The 10,785-nt window shown below is 49.1% G+C and overlaps 1 protein-coding gene across 5 annotated transcripts in view; it reads left to right on the plus strand.

Moving 5' to 3' along the window:
- The window catches only part of tln2 (talin 2), a 310,927-nt gene that overhangs the window by 145,259 nt on the left and 154,883 nt on the right, over positions 1-10,785 (plus strand). For all 5 annotated transcript variants that reach the window (XM_033014900.1, XM_033014898.1, XM_033014899.1 and 2 more), the window contains 3 exons: positions 3,340-3,448; positions 7,511-7,719; positions 9,637-9,735. In XM_033014900.1, coding sequence (XP_032870791.1) covers positions 3,340-3,448; positions 7,511-7,719; positions 9,637-9,735 — 417 coding nt within the window. The remainder of the gene's footprint in view (positions 1-3,339; positions 3,449-7,510; positions 7,720-9,636; positions 9,736-10,785) is intronic.

Genomic DNA, 10,785 nt, shown 5'->3' on the forward strand with positions numbered 1-10,785 from the left:
CGCCGCATCTTGTACTAGCGGCCCCTTCATTGGGTCCCCCTTTGTATTAACCCACCCCTCCGCTGGGACCCCCTTAATTTCCGGCGGTCCCTCTGCCAGGTCCCCCTTCATTCTCAGTAGCCGCCCCTCTCCCCGTTCTATCTTGGACGCCATCTTCTCTTTGGGCGGCGCGGGTCCCCCTTCAGTCTCCGCGGCCCCCCAGCCGTGTCCCACTTCATTCTCAGTGGCGCGGAACCCCCTCCACTGTTGGCGCTCCTGCCAATCCCCACACATCCCCAACCTCTCCACGCTCCATCTCTGCTACATTCACCTGTTGGTCTTAGTTATTTCAGTCCTTACTAATGGTCAGGTGAAGCTGCAAAGACCACGTTAGAGTGAGGCTGGGCTCGTCATCGCCCTTCCTGGATCTGGACCTGAGATAACAGCATGGAAACACGCCATTTGCCCCCACCCCACCCTCCCTGGCTGACTTTTGATTACTCCTTCACACTGGTTCCCCCTCACAAGTTCACGTTAGAGGAGTAGAATTAGGCCATTCGGCCCATCGAGTCTACCAGTCAAACATGGCTGATCTCTGCCTCCTAATCCCATTTTCCTGCCTTCTCCCCATAACCCTTGACACCCGTTCTAATCAAGAACTTGTCTATCTCTCCCTTAAAAATATCCACTGACTTCACAATGAGTTCCACAGATTAACTACCCTCTGACTAAATAAATTCCTCCTCACCTCCTTTCTAAAAGAGCGCCCTTTAATTCTGAGGCATTGACCTCTGATCCTCGACTCTCCCACCAGTGGAAACATCCTCTCCACATCCACTCAATCTATGCCTTTCATTATTCTGTAAGTTTCAATGAGGTTCCCCTCCTTCTAAACTCCAGCGAGTAGAGGCCCAGTGCTGTCAAACGCTCATCATATGTTAACCCACTCATTCCTGGGATCATTCTCGTAAACCTCCTCTGGACCCTCTCCAGAGCCAGCACATGCTTCTTCATATATGGGGCCCAAATTTGTTCACAACACTCCAAATGCATCCTGGCCAGCGCCTTATAGAGCCTCATCATTACACACTCAATTAACCTACAATTAACGTACAAGCCTGCACATCTTTGGAGGGAGGGTATGCAAACTCCACGCAGTCAGGACCCGAGGTTAGGATTGAACCCGTGTGTGTGACGCTGTGAGGTGGTGGCTGTACCGGCTGCAGCACTGTGCTGTGTTTCCTCATGCATTGCTCGTTTGGGATTTGATGTCATGGATGTTAATGTCTAGTGTTAACATGGCCTCCTGTACATTAGTGAGTCCAAGAGTAGAGTCGTTTTGTCCAACACTTGCACTCAGTCCACCACGTGCCTCGCTCTGGCTTCCCAATCCGCAACTCTTCAATCCTGACACCCACCTTCTGCTTTTATCCCTGACCTTCGTACCAACCATCTGTCTATCACCCCCCGCCCGCTGGCCTGTGTCGCAAGTCGACAAGGTCTGGTTTGGCTCAGCCACCAAGCACGACACCTGGAGGCTGCAGCGAATCGTCCGATCAGCAGAGAAGGTTGTTGGCTGCAACCTTCCCTCCATTGATGAACTGTACACTGCAAGGGCCAGGAAGCGAGCGGGCAAGATCATCTCTGACCCCTCTCACCCTGGCCACAAACTCTTTGAATCACTTCCCTCTGGAAGGCGACTCCAGATTGTCAAAGCTGCCACAGCCAGACATAGAAACAGTTTTTATCCACGAGTAATTGCTCTACTCAACAGCCAAAAATCTGTAGCCTCCCTTTGATCTGGTATTTTGTTGGTTCACATGCTTGATCAATGGTGTTTTATCATTAATGTTTTATTATTATTAATGTTTCGTGTTTTCTGAGTCATTCGTAACTGTCACTGTATGTCATGTTGTTACTTGTGGGCGGAGCACCAAGGCAAATTCCTTGTATGTGAATACTTAGCCAATAAACGTACTTACGTACTTAGAGGAGTAGAACTAGGCCATTTGGCCATCGAGTCTACTCTGCCATTTAATTATGGCTGATCTCTGCCACCTAATTCCATTTTCCTGCTGTCTCCCCATAACCTTTGACACCTGCTCTAATCAAGATAGGATGTCCACCTATAACCTGTCATGGTCTGAAAAAGGGTCATCGACCCGAAACGCCACCCATTCCTTCTCGAGAGATATGCTGCCTGTCTCGCTGAGTTACTCCAGCTTTGTGTCTATCACCTGCCACACTTTGTCCTGCCACCCCCCCTTGTCCAGCATTATTCTTCCGTAACTATTATCCTAATATGCCCCAAAACAGAACAACAAAATTCCTACTTGCAGCAGCACAACAGATATGTTCACATAATACCCTGTACATCAGGCAGAGAAATAAGTAAACAATAGGCCAGCACGGTGGCGCAGCGGTAGAGTTGCTGCCTCACAGCGCCAGAGACCTGGCTTCGAACCTGACTACAAGTGCTGTCTGCACGGAGTTTGTATGTTCTCCCTGTGACCGCGTGGGTTTTCTCTATGAGTGTCCTGCTTTCCTCCCACACTCCCAAGAAATGCAGGTTTGTAGGTTCATTGGCTTGGTAAAATTGCAAATTGTCCCTAGTGAGTAGGATAGTATTAGTGTAGGGCGATCGCAGGTCAGCACAGACTCAGTGGGCCGAAGGGACTGTTCCTTACTGTATCTCTAAACTAAACTAGTAGTGCAAAAATAACGTGCACAAGTCTATATAGTTTGGAGCCTATTTGGAGGTTGTAATGTTCAATAGCCTGATAGACACGAAAAGCTGGAGTAACTCAGCGGGACAGGCATCATCTCTGGAGAGAAGGCATAGGTGATGTTTTGGGTCGAGACCCTTCTTCGTTCCTTCTCTCCAGAGATGCTGCCTTAGTTACTCCAGTACTTTGTGTCTATCCAGTGTAAACCAACATCTGCAGTTCTTTCATAGAGTCATAGAGTGATACAGTGTGGAAACAGGCCCTTCGACCCAACTTTCCCACACCGGCCAACATGTCCAAGCTGCAGTAGTCCCACCTGCCCGCGTTTGAACCATATCCCTCTAAATCTCTCCTCTCCATGTACCTGTCCAACTGTTTCTTAAATGTTGGGATAGTCCCAGCCTCAACTATCTCCTCTGGCAGCTCGTTCCATACACCCACCAACCTTTGTGTGAAAAAGTTACTGCTTAGATTCCTATTATATCTTTTCCCCTTCACCTTAAACCTATGTCCTCTGGTCCTCAATTCCCCTACTCTGAGCAAGATCTATTCCTCTCATGATTTTGTACACCTATGGTTGATGGCCTGTTGGTTTGCCTGCTTGCTTTTTAACGTTGCTCCCTGTCTTTCTCAGGCATCCAAGGTGTGGGTTCAGAATAAGGTGGATGAATCAAAGCACGAGATTCACTCACAGGTCGATGCCATCACTGCGGGCACCGCGTCTGTGGTCAACCTCACTGCCGGTGAGTTGTACAGGGTGCGAATGTCCGCCCGGTGAAGCTATACGTTCCCCTCTGCCACCTCCAATACCACTCTTTGGTGTGGTGCAGCTTGGCATGGCCAGAAATGTCCACAGTACTTAGTGATTGAAGATCGAGGCACTCACAAACCTTCATCTTCCACTCTGGTCAATCAGTTCCTGAGACCTGGGAGCCCAGAGTCCAATGGAGAAACAAGATGCTGGTTTACCAAGAAAAGACACAAAGTGCTGGAGTAACTCAGCGGGTCAGGCAGCATCTTGGAGAACATGGATAGGTGACATTTCGGGTTGATACCTAGAAGGGTCCTGATGTCACCCACCTATGTCATAGAAACATAGAAATTAGGTGCAGGAGAAGGCCATTCGGCCCTTCGAGCCTGCACCGCCATTCAATATGATCATGGCTGATCATCCAACTCAGTATCCCGTACCTGCCTTCTCTCCATACCCTCTGATCCCCTTAGCCACAAGGGCCACATCTAACTCCCTCTGGGGAGTTATCCTAGAACTTATTCTAGGAGCAGAATAAGGCCATTCGGCCCATCAGGTCTACTCCACTATTCAATCATGGCATGATCTATCTCTCCCTCCTAACCCCATTCTCCTGCCTTCTCCCCATAACCCCTGACACCCGTACTACTCAAGAATTTGTCAAACTGACCTAAAAATATCCATTGACTTGGCCTCCACAGCCTTCTGTGGCAAAGAATTCCAGATTTAAATCCCTGGATCTAAAGAAATTCCTCCTCGTCTCCTTTCTAAAGAAACGTCCTTTTATTCTGGGGCGATGGCCTCTGGTCCTAGACTCTCCCACTGGTAGAAACATCCTCTCCACATCCACTCTATCTGGCTTTTCACTATTCAGTAAGTGTCTGGCCTGCTGAGTTACTCCAGCATTTTGTGTCTTTACACAGTTGAATAGAAATTTGCTGAAACATTGCCGGGACGATTGTGTTCAAGGGTAAACCCCATCTCAGTAATCATGATTAGAATGGAATTTCACCCTCGGCTTTGAAACCAGTATTTTGCCTGAAGGCCAAAAACGTAATCCAGCATCACTTCACGTATAGCTGTTGATGCAGCAATGTCCAGGAAGCTCGGGATTTTATGGGATATGCTGTGTGTTTCAAGTTAGACAGAGAGTCATAGAGTGATACAGCGTGGAAACAGGCCCTTCGACCCAACAGCCAACATGTCCCAGCTACACTAGTCCCACCTGCCCACATTTGGTCCATATCCCTCCAAACCTGTCCTATCCATGTACCAGTCTAACTGTTTCTAAAATGTTCGCATAGTCCCAGCCTCAACCTCCTCCTCTGGCAGCTTGTTCCATACACCCACCACCCTTTGTGTGAAAATGAAAATGTTACCCCTCAGATTCCTATTCACCTTAAACTTATGTCCTCTAGTCCTCGATTCCTCTACACTGGGCAAGACACTCTCTGCATCTACCCGATCTATTCCTCTCATGATTTTATACACCTCTATAAGATCACCCCTCATCCTCCTGTGCTCCAAGGAATAGAGACCCAGCCTGCTCAACCTCTCCCTATAGCTCACACCCTCTAGTCCTGGCAATATCCTCGTAAATCTTCACTGTACCCGCTCCAGCTTGACAACTTCTTTCCTCGAACATGGTTCCCAGAACTTAACACAATGTTCTAAATGCTGCCTCACCAACGTCTTATACAACTGTAAATAGTCGCTTACTCAAATGTTCACAGTTGTATGTCAATGCTCGACCTTTGAACAGGTGGCAAATGATCTCTGCACTTTGCCTGGAGCTCTTCAGCGGCTGCTCTTGTGATATGGTCGGATTGGATGAAGACTCAGCTCGTGATTCGTTCCCCTGACATAGCTGAGGGTTGTGTAAAAACATGGAAACAAAGAACAGTAGGTGCTGGTTTATCCCAAAGATAGACACAAAGCGCTGGAGTAACCCTGCGGGTCAGGCAGCATTTCTGGAGAAAAAGGATGGGTGACGTTTCGGGTTGGGACCCTTCTTCAGTATGAGAGTTGGGGGGTGGGGGGTGGGGGGAGTGCTGGTGGCGATAAACAACCAAGACAAATCCCGGCCTGCCACAAATGACCGCGCAGGATGGTGCCAGGGATGGTGTGATCTCCAGGGATACAACGTTCAGAGCTGTAACTTGTGCCTATTACACAAAGGAGTGAATGGATCAGCTATGTAGTTTAGTTTAGAGATACAGCACAGAAACAGGCCCTTCGGCCCACCAAGCCCATGCTGACCAGCGATCCCAGCACACTAACACTATCCTGTCTGTGGAATTCTCTGCCTCAGAGGGCGGTGGAGGCAGGTTCTCTGAATGCTTTCAAGAGAGAGCTAGATAGGGCTCTTAAAAATAGCGGAGTCAGGGGATATGGGGAGAAGGCAGGAACGGGGTACTGATTAACCATATAACCATATAACCATATAACAATTACAGCACGGAAACAGGCCATCTCGACCCTTCTAGTCCGTGCCGAACACATAATCTCCCCTAGTCCCATATACCTGCGCTCAGACCATAACCCTCCATTCCTTTCCCATCCATATAACTATCCAATTCATTTTTAAATGATAAAAACGAACCTGCCTCCACCGCCTTCACTGGAAGCTCATTCCACACAGCTACCACTCTCTGAGTAAAGAAGTTCCCCCTCATGTTACCCCTAAACTTCAGTCCCTTAATTCTCAAGTCATGTCCCCTTGTTTGAAACTTCCCTACTCTCAGTGGGAAAAGCTTTTCCATGTCAACTCTGTCTATCCCTCTCATCATTTAAAAAACCTCTATCAAGTCCCCCCTTAACCTTCTGCGCTCCAAAGAATAAAGCCCTAACTTGTTCAACCTTTCTCTGTAACTTAGTTGCTGAAACCCAGGCAACATTCTAGTAAATCTCCTCTGTACTCTCTCTATTTTGTTGACATCCTTCCTATAATTAGGCGACCAAAATTGTACACCATACTCCAGAATTGGCCTCACCAATGCCTTGTACAATTTTAACATTACATCCCAACTTCTATACTCAAATTGGGGATGATCAGCCATGATCACATTGAATGGTGACGCTGGCTCGAAGGGCCAAATGGCCTGCTCCTGCACCTATTGTCTATAGTCTATTATCATGCAAACATTACGGACAATTTACAATTAAACCAAGCCTTTGGAGTGTGGGAGGAAACCGAAGATCCCGGGGAAAACCCACGCGGTCACAGGGAGAACGTACAAACTCCGTACAGACCGTACCTGTTGTCAGGATGTAACCCGGGTCTCTGGCGCTGTGAGGCAGCAACTCTACCGCTGCGCCACCGTGCCACTTTTGTTGGGCTACTTTCCGTTCGTCATCACTCAGTTTATCGATTCCTCATCATTCCTGATCTCCCGGTTGCTAAACACTTTAACTCCCCCTCCTATTCCCACACTGACCTTCTCTGATCAGCTAAGTTCAAGGCAGAGGTGCTCTCTGGGATGTTTAGGATGTAGGTATAGTGCGGTAAACCTGCGTGGTCACAGGTCGCAGAAAGCCATGGAGTCATACAACATGGAAACAGGCCCAACTTACCCATGCTGACCACGATGCCCCATCTAAGCTAGTCCTATTTGCCTCTAAACCTTGTCCATGTACCTGTCCAAATGTCAGTGGGCAAGATGGGCCGAAGGGCATGTTTCCCTCAATGACTCTATAACTGTTGTTATCGTACCTGCCTCAACTACCTCATCGGGCAACTCTGGGAGGGTGATTTTCATAAGATCATAAGTGATAGGTGTAGAATTAGTCCATTCGGCCCATCAAGTCTACTCCGCCATTCAATCATGGCTGATCTATCTCTCTCTCCTAACCCCATTCTCCTGCCTTCTCCCCATAACCTCTGACACCCGCACTAATCATTTTATGAAACGTATGAGCCTTTGTGAGATCAACACTGTAATGATATTTTCCTATGAGGCACAATCCCAGTGTCTATGTCTTGGTCCTAGGGTGAGGTGATGGTTTGGGTTTGGGTTTGGGTTTGGGATGTAATGCATGGCGTCTTGCTCCTCAGGTGACCCCGTGGACACGGATTACACCGCCGTTGGCTGTGCTATCACCACCATTTCCTCCAACCTGACGGAGATGTCCAAGGGGGTGAAGTTGCTGGCGGCCCTGATGGACGACGATATTGGAAGTGGCCAGGACCTTCTGCGGGCAGCCAGGACGCTGGCTGGAGCCGTGTCTGACCTGCTGAAGGCCGTCGAGCCCTCGTCCGGAGAGGTGAGCCAGGGGTCAGGGGACACGGGCAGTCTGGAGTCAGGGTTCACGGACAGTATGGGGTCAGGGTTCAATTCAGGCAGGCTGTGGTCAGGGGTCACGGGCCGTGTGGAGTCAGGGTTCAAGCAGGCTGGGGACAGGGGTCACGGGCCGTGTGGAGTCAGGGTTCAAGCCGGCATGGGTCACGGGCAGACCGAGGCCAGGGTTTGGGCAGGCGGGGTCGCGGGCCGTGTGGAGTAAGTCACGAGCAGTGTGGGGTCAGAGGTCATGGGCAGTGTGGGGTCAGGGTTCAGGCAGGCTGGGGTCAGGGGTCATGGGCAGCCTGGGGTCAGTGGTCACGGGCAGTGTGTAGTCAGAGGTCACAAGCAGTGTGGGGTCAGAGGTCACGGGCAGAGTATGTTCAGGGGTCATGAGCAGTGGGGTCAGGGTTCACAGGTAGAGTTGGGGTCAGGGTTCACAGGTAGAGTTGGGGTCAGGGTTCGGTGAGCTGGGGTGTGTGTCTGCGGAAGGCTGAGGTTATTGTGTCACATTAGCGTGGGGAGATGGGAGTGGGTAGACATGTGCCTTGTCGCAAGAGCTGAACGACCTGGGCGATTGTTTGTGGCCTTCTCTAGTCAACCAGTTGGCCTCACCTCGTCCTGTTTCGATCAAGCATGGTGGCAGGGTTGTTGGTGGGTGGCGGGCGGCAGAGCCAGGTGCTGCCTGCCCTGTAGAGTTATTCCAGCACCTTCTGTCTATCTTTAGAAATAGCAGGGCTGCTTTGGTGCTGCAGGGCTCAGCATGCGCTTGGGTTGTAAAAAACCACGGGCCCCCTGGCAACGGCTGGATATCAGAATATTGACGGGCTAATGGGAGAGCTGCCAAAGGCTAACACAAAAATAGCATCCATTGTTTGTGCCAGTAGGGAGAGGTTTTCAGCTAAAGCCGCTCTGTACTGATGGAGAGCCACAGTTAATGTACACTACAATTATTAAGATGCTCAAAGCAAATTCAAACAAAGGGACTCGGGTAAAAATGTAGCTACATGTTTGCTGCATGAACAGTCCACTCATTGTCCAATGTCAAACAGACCATCGAGAACTGGTGAGGCAGCCCTCTCCCCCCTCTTCCCCCTCTTCCCCCTCTTCCCCCTCTCCCCCCTCTTCCCCTCTTCCCCCTCTCCCCCCTCTCCCCCCTCTCCCCCCTCTTCCCCCTCTCCCCCCCCATCTCCCCCCTCTCCCCACACACTGCACCACCTTACAGTTTATACCCTGCCCCCTCTCCCCCACACCTGTCGATGTTGCACTCTCCCACACACCACATAATATTGAACAGAATCATAGTCACGCAGCACGGGAACATCCCGTCGACTCAGCGCATCTATGCCAACCATGATGCCTCATCTACACCAGTCCCATTTGCCAGCATTGGGCCCATATCACTCTAAACCTTTCCTGTATATGTAACTGTACAAGTGCCTTTTAAAGTTTCAAAGTGATGTTCTCCACTGAACAACTAGAGTCCTAGAGTGATACAGTGTGGAAACAGGCCCTACAGCCCAACTTGCCCACACCGATCAACATGTCCCAGCTACACTGCCTGCCTTTGGTCCACATGCCTCCAAACTTGTCCTATCCATGTAGCTGTCTAACTGTTTCTTAAATGTTGGGATAGTCCCCGCCTCAACTATCTCCTCTGGCAGCTTGTTCCACCACCATATGTGTGAAAAAGTTACCCCTCAGATTCCTATTAAATCTTTTCCCCTTCACCTTGAACCTACGTCCTTTGATCCTCGATTCCCCAACTCTGGGCAAGAGACTCAGTGCAACTGATGTTCTGACAAGGTTATTGAAGGGGGAGGGCCAGACTGGAGATGTCTACATGGACTTCAGTGCGGCCTCCAGGAGTGAGAGCTGACAATGGGTGTGTTTGTGTCCACAGACCCGACAGACGGTGCTGACCGCTGCCGGCAGCATTGGGCAGGCGAGCGGTGACCTTCTGCGCCACATCGGAGAGAATGAGACTGACGAGCGTTTTCAGGTAGGGAGGCACCTTGAGAGGAGAGTGTGTTGACTGATGTGCCTCTATATCTGTTCCCAGCAACCACATCATCTTCATAGATAGACATAAAAAGCTGGCGTAACTCAGCGGGACATGCAGCATCTCCGGAGAGAAGGAATGGGTGACATTTCAGACTGATGTATTCAGTAGGGTCTCAACCCGAAACGTCACCCATTCCTTCCCTCCAGAGATGCTGCCTGTCCTGCTGAGTTATTCCAGCTTTTATTACAGTGCATTGAGAAAGTATTCAGACCCCTTCATTTTTTCTACATTTTGTTATGTTACAACCTTATTCTAAAATGGATTAAATTATTTTTTCTTATCATCAATCTACACACAATACCCCATAATAAAAAGGCGAAAACAGGTGTTTAGAAATTTTTGCAAAGTAATAAAAAATAAATAACTGAAATATCACATAAGTTACTGAATTAATAAGTATTCAGACCCCTTCACTTTTTCCACAGTTTGTTACGTTACAGCCTTATTCTAAAATGGATTACATTCTGAATGCACTGTGTCTACAGTTTAAAAACCAGCATCTGCAGTTGCTTCCTACATCATTGTTGGATGCAGTGGTTGGGATTATGTTAAAGCTGAATGTTACTGCAGAGTGGGGTTGCCAACTGTCCCGTATTAGCCAGGACATCCCAAAATTTGGGCTAAATTGGTTTGTCCCGTACGGGACCTCGCTTGTCCCGTATTTGACTGCTACTATTCGGGTCGGGGAATTATAGACCAGTTAGCCTGACATCGGTGGTGGGGAAGATGCTGGAGTCAATTATAAAAGATGAGATAGCCGCACATTTGGATAGCAGTAACAGGATCGGTCCGAGTCAGCATGGATTGATGAAGGGGAAATCATGCTTGACTATTGTTCTGGAATTTTTTGAGGATGTAACAAGTTAAATGGACAAGGGAGAGGCAGTGGATGTAGTGTACCTGGACTTTCAGAAAGCCTTTGATAAGGTCCCACATAGGAGATTAGTGGGCAAAATTAGAGCACATGGTATTGGAGGTAGAGTGCTG

The sequence above is a fragment of the Amblyraja radiata genome, chromosome X (assembly GCF_010909765.2).
Source record: "Amblyraja radiata isolate CabotCenter1 chromosome X, sAmbRad1.1.pri, whole genome shotgun sequence".
Lineage (NCBI taxonomy): Eukaryota > Metazoa > Chordata > Chondrichthyes > Rajiformes > Rajidae > Amblyraja > Amblyraja radiata.